This window comes from Pyrgilauda ruficollis, unplaced genomic scaffold (assembly GCF_017590135.1).
Source record: "Pyrgilauda ruficollis isolate IOZ18807 unplaced genomic scaffold, ASM1759013v1 scaffold6, whole genome shotgun sequence".
NCBI classification, from domain to species: domain Eukaryota; kingdom Metazoa; phylum Chordata; class Aves; order Passeriformes; family Passeridae; genus Pyrgilauda; species Pyrgilauda ruficollis.
The window spans coordinates 3486304-3501272 of NW_024527710.1; the positions used below are offsets into that span (position 1 = coordinate 3486304).

The 14969-nt window shown below is 33.5% G+C and overlaps 1 protein-coding gene across 1 annotated transcript in view; it reads left to right on the forward strand.

Moving 5' to 3' along the window:
- HFM1 (helicase for meiosis 1) overlaps positions 1-13558 on the forward strand; it is a 35246-nt gene extending 21688 nt beyond the window's left edge. Inside the window, exons 23-40 of the mRNA XM_041483218.1 lie at positions 429-535; positions 623-670; positions 860-957; positions 1046-1177; positions 4016-4101; positions 5023-5106; positions 6179-6336; positions 7051-7154; positions 8620-8775; positions 9024-9119; positions 9554-9672; positions 10499-10581; positions 10673-10782; positions 10858-10980; positions 11416-11506; positions 11771-11876; positions 12242-12399; positions 12665-13558. Coding sequence (XP_041339152.1) covers positions 429-535; positions 623-670; positions 860-957; positions 1046-1177; positions 4016-4101; positions 5023-5106; positions 6179-6336; positions 7051-7154; positions 8620-8775; positions 9024-9119; positions 9554-9672; positions 10499-10581; positions 10673-10782; positions 10858-10980; positions 11416-11506; positions 11771-11876; positions 12242-12399; positions 12665-12731 — 1926 coding nt within the window. The 3' untranslated portion in view covers positions 12732-13558. The remainder of the gene's footprint in view (positions 1-428; positions 536-622; positions 671-859; positions 958-1045; positions 1178-4015; positions 4102-5022; positions 5107-6178; positions 6337-7050; positions 7155-8619; positions 8776-9023; positions 9120-9553; positions 9673-10498; positions 10582-10672; positions 10783-10857; positions 10981-11415; positions 11507-11770; positions 11877-12241; positions 12400-12664) is intronic.
- Positions 13559-14969: the final 1411 nt, after the last annotated feature.

Below are 14969 nucleotides of genomic sequence, written 5' to 3' on the forward strand. Positions count from 1 at the left end.
CACAAGACATTTTGTTTTCAAGCAAATACTATGGTAAAACAGATTTGCTGTGAAAAAAATGGAACACTTGTTCTCCTGTGACAATCTGTTGTTAAAGTGTGAAGAAAGCAAGGTGAAATACATAACAGAAAAAACTCTTTGTATTTGCCTTGTATAAAGTGTTACCAAGTGTGTGGTTGATTTTAGATAACCTCAACTGAAATAGGAATCTAAAAGCTGAAAGAAAAATTTTCCCCTTTCATTAATAGCCTTTATAGGAAGAGAAAAGCAAGTTGGTCAGTATTAAAAATGGATGTGTCTGGATTGTGTCTTCATGGTCATACTGTTGAGACAATAATTTTTTTAAGTGTTCTTTTTTAAAAAAAAAGTTAGAAGTGATAGAAAAATGGTACATTAAAACAATTACTAAAAAACTTTAATTATTACAGATTACAATGATCTCTAACTGCACAGAATTTGTGGATGTGAAGTTAAGAACAAGTGAAAAGAAAATATTGAACACTTTGAATAAAGACAAAGACAAAATAACTATCAGGTATTTAAAAATACATTGAAAATTGAAAGTACCTTTTTAACAATAAATAAAATGAATTGTAGAAAATATGTATGTTTTTATGCATAGGTTTCCAATGGAGGGGAAGATAAAAACAAGAGAAATGAAAGTAAACTGGTAAATATTATATTGCCTTTCTATTTTTTATTGAAAACCTTCCATTTTATGGCTGTTGAAGTCCCTGGTAAATTTTGTGTCATTTTGCAGAGGACCAGATCTTGTATTTTGTTGTTTCTATTCTGATTTTTTTTTTCCCATTAAAAACTTTTATATTGCTCTTTGTTTACAAACCCATTGTTTTTCCAGTCTCATTCAGGCTCAGCTGGGATGTATTCCTATTCAAGACTTCACTTTGACACAAGATACTGGCAGAATATTTAGAAATGGCTTGAGAGTTACTAGATGTATGGTAAAATTTAATTTTTTTTTTTTGTATATGTCCTAATAAGCTACATTTTAGTTTATTAACATAAGTCAATCTTCTTTTTACAGGGCTATCTGACTTTCTGGCATCATCTAAGAACAACTTCCCTGCTTTATTAAACTCTTTGATTTTAGCAAAGTGTTTCAGGTGCAGACTTTGGGAAAATTCACTTCATGTGTCTAAACAACTGGAAAAAATTGGTAGGTACCAGTTAAAAATTATAAAAGTGTAATCTTGACAGAGTCAAAACTCATAATTAGCCTGCTGATTTCTGTGGTATCTACATACATAATTGAATTAGCCTGCTGATTACTTATTTGCCACAATTGAGAACCACAGTTGTCAGAAGACTCTGCCATAACTAAAGTAAGCTATTTTGTAATTTTCTTAAGGCTTTCATAGTATTTCAGAATTGTTCTTATTCCTTAATGTTCCTCTCAGTATCCCAGGCATATTCCACATTGATGTGGTTGTGTGTCCCTGGCTAGGGACTAGCTTGCTTTCCAGGCAGCTGCTGCTGTAGGTCCTCTTACTTGTATGCATTAAAACCTTTTAATTCACATTGAAAAGGATAGGAATCATGAAATAGAAATCAATTTATTATGCATGAGGTTCTTATACACATGATGATCAGAAGTTTCTAATGATCTTCCTTTCACTGTATCCTGTTATTGAATGAACTTCTGGCTGGAAGTACAGGCTTGTCATAATTATTTGAAAAGGAGTTCAGAAATTTTTGAGTCTTCTGTTTTATAAAAATGTAGTCATACTTGTTTGAGGTAGTAGTGTATCTTCCTGCTTTGATGTCTGGTCTTATCATACCTTCATGCTTTCAAAATTCACTGCAGTATTCTCTGTATTTCTTCTTTAGAGACACATCAGGTCTGCGCTAAGCAGTGTAGCACAGAGATCTGCAAATTAGAGAATGGCTAAACCCAGAGGTCCATCAGGTCCAGTACCTTACAGGCTTGCCTGCTCAAGGGCAGAGGCTGTAATGCTTCATTCATGTGGATTCAAAGCAAGGGCAGGGCTTGTTAGCCTGTGCACAGCACAGTGCACAGTGCTGGGAACACATTTCCACTATCCCACACCTGTGGCAATGTCGACACAGTCATCTGAGGAATCTGCCTCGTGTTCAGCATTTCTGTAGAGTTAGGATGAGTGGGATAAATATGGCACTTGCAGTGTAGACAAATCCTTCCCTGTACACTATATTCAGTAGAATAAAGTCACGTTTAGTTTTTTAATAAGAGGTGTATATACAGACATCTCTGTCCAATTTTCCTTTCTTTGGGTACGTTTTTCTTATGCTGTCATAGCTCTTGCAGAGTATGTTACAAAGAACTGCTAACTTCCACAGTGTCATTTGTTCCCCTCAGAAGCTTCTTTTGAACATTCTTCTGACAGTTCACCCTTTTCCTGAATCAAACACTGAATTGATGCCTGTAGTATGATGTGATTTTTAAACCTCTGCCTATGGCTGCTAATCTTCTATTTCTTTCTGAAGTTAAATGAATTAAGTTCCTAGAAATTTGCTGATACCATGTAGCATATTCAGAAATCCTTAATTTTTAAACTCTTATCTGAGTGTGCTATTTTTGAAATGCCTTATTAGTCAGTATTTCCATTATAAGAGTAACTGTTCTTTGACTGACACCTGGCCATACTGAGACTGGTATTTCAGTTGAATTCTTACTGCATTTCTACAGCTCCTGTCTAATAATGATGCTCTCTCTTGTCACTGAATGGTAGGTTTGATTTCTGTTTGCTTGTTCTGACAGACAGGATAATGATCAGTTGTCATACAGGATTTATGACATTTACAACTTGATCAATTTCAGCTCCACCCCCGTTTGTTCTTTTTGCTCAGTAGTGTAGGTGAAAATAAAGAGAAAAAGTCTTATTTATATCTGGTATTCTCTTCACTGGCAGAAATTCTTCTGTAATTTTAGGAATTATAGGATAAAAGAGTTAATCTTCAGCTTCAGTTATAAAGAAACTGGACAGCAGCTCTAGCAGCAGAATTAATGTGAGTGTTCTCAGTATTCTGACTGCAGAGCTTCTGCAAAGGAGCAGGAAGACGGTAAAAGATGTCTTCCCTGAGTCAGACCCAAAAGATGTTCAAATACCTATAAAAAGACAAAACTTCTTCCTTTTCTCTAAATTATTAAATTCTTGCGTTGTCTTTTCTTATAAGATTACAGTAATGTCTTCCAAGAAGCAACCTAAAAGTATATAAAGAGTTTTCCCACTTAATTTACAGATTTCTTACACTTGTTGTTTAGCAGAACTTACACAAGTTCTTTAGCAGAACTGTGTGAGAAGGATCCAAGTATTCATTCTAAGTATTTGGTGCTATTTTTTACCTGCAGTTGTTATAATAGGCAGTAATGCCAGGTCAGTTCAATGCCTTTTCATATGCTGTGATAAGTCTAAATCTCACTGGAAGTACTGTGAATCATGAAGAGAAATAGAAGTGTACGTGGAATTCTCTGCTTTTGTGGCTTACATGCCACAGGAAAGTTTTTTGCTAAGGCTGGAATGAGTTGTAGAAGATTATAATAAGTACTTATTTTTCAGTAAATTTCATTATTAACTTGCTCAAAAACATTGAGGTTTTCATGATTTTAACATAATTAAATAATTTCTTGAATAGGGGAAACATTCTGAGACAAAGAATACTGCATGGCATGCTTTTTTATCATATATATATGGAACACATTTCTTGGCTTCTGCAGAAAGTGATTTAAAATCTGTTTAACTCTAGAAAATGCAAAATTTGTCATCATTGAAATATTGTATATTTTCATGTTTTGTTTGTATTGCATTTCTTTTTCTCTTTACTAATGGAGAAATTAATTAATACTGAAATACTTAAATGAAAATAAGTTTAGTGATTTGCTGGGCAGAAAGCTGCATAAATGTAACATAGAATTATTTATGCTTTGGGTTTACCTGCTGTAATGCAGCTGTTAGAATAGTTTGAGGTTATTCATTGTCCTTTAACAGCATAAAACTTGTATACATGTTTTTCACAGGTGTATCATTGTCAAATGCTATGGTAAATGCTGGGCTGACATCATTTAAAAAAATTGAAGACATAAATGCAAGGGAGCTTGAATTGGTAACTTATTCTTTTGTACATAGATAAATATGATAGGGAAAATACTGAGGATTAATACTGTTACCAGTAAAAGCAGTATAGTTAATATATATTTGCTCTATGATCATAGCAAAATTTAGATGTTTAGGTGATTTATTCATTTTAACTAGTAGAATTAAAAACACTGTCTAGCTACTGCTGGTTTTCCTTGAAAATGTGTATGATGTTTTGTTGTAGCAAATTTAATGTGAATGATGATTTCACTGATTTGGCTGGCTGTGGAAAGCAGATTCTTAAATACGTAGAATTTCATCATTAACATGGTTTGAAACAAAGAAACAAGGACAATATGCACTTTTCTATTAGGAGTGTTGGAAAAATATATAAGGGAATATATATTTACAGTTTCTCTTAGTGTATCTTAGTTATGAAAATCCCAAATTTCCATTATTGCAAGTTTGAGATAGGAGTAGAATAAAAATCTTCTAAATCATCTATAAAGCGCTTCTTGTTTTAGGAAAGGTAAGTGTTAGCCTAGGACTGGTTCTTTGGCTTTTGGTTTATTTTCTATGGAAGCTGTTTTTCCAGTGTTCTGGAAGATATAACAGACTTCTAAATCTTACTTGGGTTTTTCTGTTTTGACTTTGGAAATTTGTCTCATTTCTGGCTCCTTTTGTGTTTTTCCTTGTAATTTGTTCTGTTTTAGTTAAAGCCTGTGCAACACAGAAGAGTCATCTCATATAGAACCTGAGTAGTCATTGGTAGTTGATTGGCTGTTAACTGAACAGAAGCAGTAGCAACATGTAAAAGTGTTGGAATTTTCTTTTGGGAATCTTGCTATTCTGGGCATCACTGACAGTAGAGAGCCAAGAGTGAAAGGGGCTTTTGTTGCTAACATAATTACTCAGGTGACTTTGATTCCTTGGATTTACATCTTCGCAGATTTTAAACAGACATCCTCCTTTTGGAAACCAGATAAAAGAGTCTGTTTTGCACCTTCCAAAATATGAACTTGAAATTGAACAGGTACATTCTTTTATATTTATGTTTTTATGCCGGTATTATTAAATGAAAAAGCAAGTACTGACTTAAAGAAATTCTGAGTCTTCACAGATAGAAGACACACAATACTGTGACCTCCTTCCTCCTTCCTCCTTCCTTAGCAGGTAGAATGAAGCTCCTAAATCTCAAAGGAGAGCCTTGGAACAGACATTCCCCATAATATATTGGCCTCTCTCGTTGATAGCATTTTATGCCCACCAGTATATTCGCATTCTAGCATTATATGTGAGTCTGAGAGGTCTCTTCTATCTTGAATTTAAAAAAACCCTAGAGACAGCAAAACATCCAAATACAGCTTACTGAAATGGTATTAATGCATGTTTATTTTCTACAGCACACTTAGGAATATTAGTTATTACATTAACCTAGCTGGTTAGGTTAGTTATTACATTAACAGTTAGTTATTACATTAGTTATTACATTAACAGTTAGTTATTACATTAACCTAGCTGGTGCCCTTTCAAAGGAAGGGTACAATTCTATGTGTAATCAAGAGCTTTGAGGTTCTGATATGCATTTTGTCTTTATATGGAGCACAAAGACACTTTAGCTTTCTAAAATGCAAAATTTGAAAAGTAACCTTAAAGTTGGTAGACATGAGGACACATTTGAAGTTAAAAGCTCAATGGATGTGTGAAATTTTATTGTATAAAAATCAGTTCTAGTTTACTTTTCATTTGACATAATACCAGATGAGTAGCTCAATTCTCAGAATGAAGATTTAACAATTATAAATATCTTACCGAGGAATGTTGGGATGCCAAAATATAAATTCTATATAACAAGTCTTATTCTTGCATATTTCTCTTTGCATTTGTCCTTGATTCTCAGTACTGAATCAAACTTAGGATATTCAGCTTATGACCAAGTTAGTACTGAAAATCAATGTCTCAGAAGAACAAATAAAATTGTACCACAAATTCAAATTGCTTGAGTTGAGTTTTTGTGCTTGTATCAACAGATAGAATACATGCCCCTCCATAAATTTCTACTTTGCATATTTTAGCAGTTCTGTCTTCTGTATCATTTTCCCTAGCTTCCCAAATACAGTGACACGCTGGCTGAAATCTTAGTTACCATCAAATTAACAAACTATGAGCAGCTCCAGACAAAGAGAACAGCGCCAGATTTCCACTATGTTACGCTGGTCATAGGAGATGCTGACAACCAAGTCATTTTTAATCAGAAAATTATGTATGTATGATCAGGTTTTTTTGCCTTACATAGTTATATGGTGTTGGCTTTTCATCTGTTCTGTGACTTGCAGATTTTTAATACTTCCTACTGATGTCTAATAGTACAAAATTATTCTTTATCCTACAGCATTTTCTAGTCACTGTTGTCATTTAAAATGCTACACGAGATTCAGGAACTCCCAAAACATGCCAGTGTGCTTGTCAGTGAAGAGAGCACGTGTAAATATCTGTTCAACATCAATGTCATATTATGGAAAAGTCATAATAATTTTCCCATAAATATAAAACAAGTAAAATACCTTTTAAAAAGATAGATAAACCAGTTATTACTTATTCCTGTTAGCTATATTTCTTTAATTATATTTTAGAAATTCTTTTTTTTTCCCTCAGAGATGGATTTAAATTCTCCACTTGGCTAAGAGATGCTTGGAGCAAATGGGAGAAGAGAAATGGAATCTTTCCCAACCGCTTGACCTTCATGAGAATTCTGGCCAAAATCTGGCACTTTTGGCAAAATCGAAACTGATCTACAGGATCCTGGCCCTCTTATGGCCATAAATCATACATTATTGAAAAGTTATTCTTAGGCCAATTACCAAGCAAAACTAAAGAAGTAGGGCCAAATACAGGCTCTTTCACTTGGTTACAGATACCATAGTATGCAGTCGTGTTTTCATTGTCCTTGTCTAACAACTTTGCTGATGCATTACAGGGATTCTGTGCTCCTGAAAACTGGAAATTGGATTAAGAAAATTGAAGTTAAAAGAGCTCTTAAATCAGAAGACATTAGTATAAATTTAATTAGTTCTGATTATGGTAGGTTAAGGTATTTTTTGAATTAAAACCAATGTGCATAAGATTTTGGAACAAATTACTAAAACACTTCCTGTTAAGCCAAAATATAATAAAGTGAGCTGGTCTGAAAACAAACCTCTATAACATGTATTTTACTGGGTTGCATACCTCTCACAGTTACTTATCTGTTTATTTAATTTACTACCATATTAAGGAACTGGGAAGCATCACAACTGTTACTAGGAGACAGTATTTTGCTCTGTTGACACAGATTGGGATTCTCTTTTGTCCTTCTCCTTAAGTGAGTTAACTTTCAGTAGGGATAACGTATCAGCCTGACAGGTTATTTATGCTGAGCAGAGCTGTCTTTATGAATGGTTAGGTTTTGCATTGTAGTAAAGAGGTGTTGGATATAGATTCATGTCCTCTTTATTAAAAGGAAATTTCTACAGCTGAAGATGTTGTGCCTTACCGTGTGCAGATTTAAACATAGGTCCCCTCAGTGTCAATTTCCATACAGTTTCAACTATAGCAGCAAATGAGCACCTTATGACCTTGAAACACAAAACTTTGAAAAACAATTGAAAAATAAATTGGCTCCATTAAATTCTGTCATCATACCCCACCAGTAAAGAAGAGTGCTGTGTGTTAGGTTAACTGAAGTGTAGTTGATGCTTCCATGCTAAATATTGACTTTGAGATTATTAGAATAATCAAGCCTGGAATGATCTATATATCTATAGCTAGACCTGTGGCTCTGGAAAAAAGGGTTTTCTAACCACACAGAAATTAGAATTGTAATTTTATCTGTATGTACAGTAGATAAAGTACTCTATACTGAGTTCAGTAAAACTCAGCCCAACAGTTATTTTTTCTGAAACTGGTAACAGTGAAATTAGACTAAAACCAGGTCTTGCTAATCTCTGCTTATTTTATAAGTCTGTTCCTATTTCAGACTTTAAGAAAATCTCATATTTTTTAAAAGCCTGTCTGGTCTTCCAGCAAATTTTATTTCCCTAATAAAAGACAAAATTACTCTCTTTACAAAGTGTGTCTCTCAGTCTCTCATGAATATTGGCCTTCAACTTGAGAAGTGTTAGCAACATAGTCATTTTATGCCTTTGCCAGTACAGAGCTGCTGATACTCCTGAACACAGACTGGAGTACAGTTTAAAAGTTAAAATTTTATCAGCTGTGCAAAGTATTAGATAAATGTATTTTTAACACAATACAAGAACATTTGGTTAAAGGAACTATTCTTCTGGTAACTATGTCTTTAATTCTAAAAAATGTTTGGGGTTTTTAATCTCAATCCTAAAGAATCTGGTCATACAAGAGTGTGCTTTAAGGGCAAATTATTTTTAAAAATTTCCATGACCTTTGAGTAACATTTACTTGCTTAAACACTTTAGCAAACTAAAGATAATTGTAGTATAGAAACAGTTTAAAGCAGTTTTAATATTTTTGTCTTTTTTTTTTTTCCAAGTTGGTCTTGATATACAGCGAGCATATACAGCCTTCTACTTAACACCAAAACCAGAGGGACGTAAGGTGGTTGCAAATCAAAAGCGGAAAGCTGAATCTACACTTGATACATGTTATGGCTCTCCCCAAAACTTGCCAGCAGCAAAAGTAGATACAGGTAAATGGTCGGATCACAATATTTGGCTAATACTAAAGTCAACAGAAAATTAAATTTTGCTTTCACTAGGGAATTAGATCTTTATTTATCCCTGCTGTTTCTTTCTCAAAGATAATAAAAATACAACTCTGCTGCTTCTACTTGTAAAGTACTACACTGCAATTATTTGATGATTTTGAAAGTAAGAAAAATCATGGGTGTTTGGTATCCAATATTACTGTTTGAATTTCTGTATTATATTTATCTAGGAGGCAGATCTAAACAGGAGATTGCTTACAAGAAATATGGAAACAGAGAATGCAACCACCGCTGTAAAAATAAAGATGTGTGTGGGCATGACTGCTGTGAGTTTCATTAAATCTACAACTTCTACAACTTCTGTTTCATTAAATCTACAACTTTTAGAGAAATGCAGTTTAGAACAGCTCCCATCATACCAATGGCTACGTTAACAGAAACAATACAAGCAAGAGAACGGGCCTGAGTTGTTGTGATGCAGTCACAAAAGCAGTTATAAGTAGCTTTGGCAATAGCACTTTTATAGGCACTACAATGATTAATAATACTTTTTGTACTTAGCATATGATTTTTAAAAATGTCAAGCTTGTTATGCTTTTATATGAGTACTGTGTTAGATCTTGTAGTTAGCATGCTAAATATTTTAGAATATTTTAACAGAAGATATTAAGCTTAGTGGCAAAGTTTTTTTACTAATTGAAAACAATTAGTATTTATCCCTTATAACTAATAGAAAGATTATTTTACTTCATTTTCTCAGGTAAAACTGGAGTACCTCCAAAGTCACAGATGAATGGAGACACAAATTTTTCTTTGTACCTAGCTGATTTAAGGAGCAGGAACTCAGTTTCATCTATACCCCCAGTAAAACGTCTAAAGGTTCACTTGAATGCAGTCAGCCATTTCATAGGCTTATTTTAATCTGTTACATATTTGTGGGCATTGTTTGCAGACAGAATTTTGTCACTAAATATGAACGTTCAATTTTGACTTTTCTGTGTGGAGTGCAAAAAGTAAGGAAGTACAGAGGTCCAGGAATCTTTGAGAGGTTCTGCTGTTCTTTGGGACATTGCCATTGGTCCACTTTTGTGCATGTCCTCTATATTTTTTCTTCTACGGTATTTGATAGGTTGTGGTTGATGAGGTCCGGAGGCATTGTTGGAAGGTACTGCACTGTGACTTTTTTGGCAAAATACGACCTGAATGAAACAAACTGTGGTATTTATTAGTCATGCTACTAAGAGTCCTTTTTTCACTGGCAAGTAGATCCACTTGTTTATAAGAAAACCATCCCTATTAATTTTAAACTTCTGAAACACTTCATGGCTTGCACTTTATTCCTCTGAATGTAGTGTTAAACTAGGTCTTTCTGCAGCAAGAATGACGTTTGAGGTTTTGGAGGGGTTTATTTCCACCTCACAGTTTTGTTTGCTTGTTTATTTGCATAGAGGATTATTTAGCCTACAGCTAATGCAGGTGAGAGTCAACCAGTCTGGCTTTGCCAGGGTGCTTGGCTACCTCCACTAGAAGCACATAATTCAATCCTTTTTAACTGAGTGCATTAAATAGACAGACATCAGAAAGTTTTTATGACATTTAAATATTATGCTAACTTACAATATTAATGGTGCCATTAAACTTGTTTAAAAATAGTAGTTCTTAGTATGTTTATATCTTATAAGTTAAAATATTTTGCTTTCTTTAGATGCAGATGTTAAATCAAGCTGAAAATGTGAATCTCAAACAATTTGTTTTTACACCTAAATCTTTATTGCCAGCCTTGCCAAGGTATTACTAAGAATTGTTTTGTGAATAAATTTATTTTACAACTTTCTGCAGTTTTTTACGGACATGTCACTGATTTATTTTTTTTAAATAGGTCTAGCAATAAACTGTCATTTGTATCACCTTCAGTGGATCAGGTAGATAATACTAACACCTTAGAAGTATCTCAGAAACAACTGCAATCTTGGAATTATGGAAAGAGTAGTAAGTTATTGCTAATGTTTAAAATTACAGTGTTTACTGTTTTCGTCTTTAATGCTTCATATTATTCTGCCACAGATAAAAGCAGATACTGTTTTTCAGATGCTTTGAATGTGGACTTTGAACTGAGAGACGATATGTGGGATGACATTGATGATGAGAAGTTGGTATTTGCCAGTAATTTTGTCAGTAGAGAATTAGGTAAGGTTATTTCAACAAACTTTTTTCTTTCCTACAAATTATTCTACGGGCTATTATTTGAGAATAAATTATTATAATATACAATGAATAGAACGGCCTGAAGTTTTTGGTTAATTGACTAGACCAACAGGTTTCTTATTCTGCCTTGAATGTCAAATATATATGTATATGTGACAAATCCAATATAGAAGGAAGATTTGAAAAACAATTAAAATTTTTTGATGGCCTGCAACTGCATAATTGCTGCTGCATAATGTATACTGACTGTATATCTCTGCTTATCTTTATATTAGCCCAAAACCCAAAGAAGAAATATTTCAAGTGTTAAGACACTTTCATAATTTTCAAAGTGTTATTTATCCTAACATTGGAAATGTTTAGAAGGGGTTGTGGCTGCTTCTCAACCCTCTTTTTAAAACTTTCATTCTTTCACAGAACATGGAAATATCTGCCTTCAAAGTCCAGATGAATGTCAACCCCTCTGCCAGTATACAACAAGCAAAGCCACAAATAACATTTCAAAAGAGTAAGACTTACATAATTTACTACTATTTTATTCAGTTTAAAATATTGTCTGTATTTCACATGTATCTGTGTAATTAAATATATAGAAGGTTGTTCACTCATAAAAGTGAGTGAAATTTCAATGTTTAAAAGGTATGAATTGTTGAGTTATTTTAATTTGATTTTTATTTAAGTATGCAGGGAAGTAAGTAGAAAATTCTGTACTGAACAGCAAATAATTTTTCCATTCTGTAAATACTGAAATTATTCAACTTGGTATTTTCAGTTCATGCACAGTACAAGATGAGTCCAATATTCAGAACTCAGATGTTTCTGTGGTCAGTAGCACATCAAAAGTGAATTTACCTGTACGGAATAGAAATATAACTTTGGTGAGTAAAAATATATTGATAACATAATTTTCTATTATTTGAGTACTTAATATGTAAATATGTCTGCCATATCTGACTTATGACTCAATTAGGATATCATGAATTTTGAATTGTCCAAATCATTCTGTGTTCAGAGAGATATTCCTGATACAAAGAAACAGGATTTGAATTTACTGTATATAGCATGATCTCAAAACTATTTGCTCAATTTGATTGTTTTTCTGTCCAGTATATAGTTAAATTCATCACATGCTTGGTCTTTGTCAAACACCATAATATCAATTAAATACCAGTACTACATTCTACAACAGTCTGGGAGTTTCAGTTGGTTTAATCATACATACTTTTAAACTTTTGTGTTGCAGTTCAGTTTTCAAGAAAAAATACATTCATGTCCTTCTCAAGAGCAAAAAAATGTACAGTGTTCTTCCATCCCAGAAATAATCTCAGACTCTTCTAAATTCACTAGGAAAGAAGATTTTTTTATTTTCACAAAAGAACAGGAAAAAGAAGTAGATCCTAGGTAAGAAAAACTTACATATGTTTTTCTGTTTCTTCAGTGTTCCAGTGCTTAGTTCTTCATGGAACACAGACTTTTAGGCAATGTGTTAGTTTCTAATATTCATTGCTGAAAAGTTTGATTTTCACAATAATAGTAACAATTTTTCTTAAGAGACAGTACTTAAAATTATATTGCTTATCTTGGTTTCTCTTGACTCTATATAGTGTTCCTGATTCCATAGGGTTTGATGGGCTATACCTAATTTGTTTGTTTGCTTAATCTTTAGATTTCTTCTTGATGATGAAACCAATGATGTCAAGCCCTTTCTTGGAATATTTGATGGCATTTTGTAAAACATGTAAACAAAATATGTTGTAAGTGCTGGGGAAAGAACTTACCGTCAATTTTACAGTGAAGGCTTCAGTCAAGAGGATTTGATTTCTGTTGTATACCTATTTATTAATAGCTGGATTGCTGCATAGAATATATAATAAATTAGACACAGTTTTGTTGTAGAATTTATAGAATTTTAGGAATAATATCTTGTTTTACAAGTATTAAAGTATTTTTGTTGACCTTGCTGTTTTCAGGATTATAAAGAAAAATATTGAAATGTGTCAAAGAATAGTTCATAATTTGAGGGTACTTCTATAACTAACAGAAAATCCCATTAGAGAAGGTAAAGGATTAAGTGTTTGTAGTAACATGTTGTAATGTTTCTTGAGTTTTTCTTTCAGTTTCTCTAAAGCTGAATTTTTCATAGTGCTGATTCTGTAAAATAATTAGATTTATAAATAGAAGTAATAGAATGATAGATTATCTTAGATTCTAGGTACTCCTTTTGACAGTGCTATGAATGTGTTAATAAAAAAGTGCAACTTAAGCAGATAGGTTTCCAGATTCTCAGCAAACCAGTTGTTAAATGTCTGTAAAAATACTCTAAAACTCTCTTGCCTGTTCAGTTTCATACCCAAGGTCATAAAATGGACATTAATGTGTCCTGATAGAGATTTAGGCACCTGGCATTGGATTTGGATATTTTCTTGTAGCTTTAGTGTTTGAATAGTAAACCTTGAAAGTTCAACAGTTAGTAGAATATATGATATTGCATAAAATCGAAGAGAATGTTAATTTTTACTGTTAATTATTCAAAATGTGAGGAATTAAAATGTTACAATCACATGTGGAACATTAGCTGTCTGTTCTTTCAACATTGTTTGTGGTGCAACTAAATGCAGCCATGTTTTGCTCCACTACCAGGTTGTAATTATAACATTTTCCTTGACTCCAGTGTTTCCTTAGGTTTTTGACTTTATATAACTCTTTCTCTGCATGAAAGAATGGCCTAACCTAAGCAGCCTCAATACTCACCCCTCAATATGTTTTTGCCTATGCAAATGCCAGCAGGCCCAAGCTTAACTCACTTTTCTACACCCCAAGTATTTCATTACATCTCAAAGTTATTAGTACGTCAGATCTCTTTTTGTCAGATTTTTTAAAATTAAGCTTCCAAGCTGATGTAACTCAGAATTACTGTACTACTGCTACATTTAGCCCAGCAATCCTAGTCATGTACACATTCCAGTGCTGTGTCAGGGTAAGATGGAAGAATGCAGATTTTATCTTCTGCACATCACCACCTTCTGATTTCCATGGGAAATGGCTCCCAGGCAGATGCAGTGGTGTGTCTCAGAAGATGCTTCATGTAAATGACCAGGAGACCAAAACCCCAGGTCACGCCCCAGAAGGTAAGTGTTGACATAGCTATGGAGAGCTGTAATTGCCATTGTCTAATTGAATCCAGGAAGAGATAAACCTAGTTCACCTGCACTCCCTGTCTAGTCACTAGAAAGAGGCAGACACTGTCAGAAGATATTTTAGATTGTAAGTGGGCTGAATTGCTCTCTGGTGGAACTCTCCAAATTACCTGTGATGAGAGTGACGTGGAGAAGCTGGTGTACTGTAATTTTACAGACAGGCTCACTGAATATTGCCTTGCTTGTGCATGTGAGACACTGAATTCCTTTATCCATGTAAGGATCTAACTTTACTAAGGTGAATAAAAGGGCAAAAGATGGCTGTGCTTTGTTTCAGGTGCTGACCAAATGCTGAAAGAGACAAATTCAAGAGGGTATCATCAGACATTTTTACTAAGCCACTAACAATGAGTAAAATGCAGACTAAAGTACATTAAAAAATTGTTAGTCTAAACTGATCCTTATTTTAATTCTATGTAGAGTTGAAGTATTAAATGAATAGCTTGAATTTCAATCAATGGGATTGTATAAGTAATTCTTTGGGGATACAGCAGGATGCCACAGACTTTAGTCTGGGGATGATTCTACAAAATTTACATTATAAAAAATACTGTTTTCTATAATGGAGTAGTGAAAGAAAATTCAATGTGATGAGAAGTCAGATTTTACTATCTTACTTGTGTGATTCCCCATAATAAAATACATGCTTATACCTGCTTTTAATTTAACTTCAACTTCCTTATATGCTTCCTTGTCCTATCACACACATTGATTTCAAAATATAAAGTGAGGTCAACCCATATCTGTGCCTGAAGAAAATGTAATATTCACTCA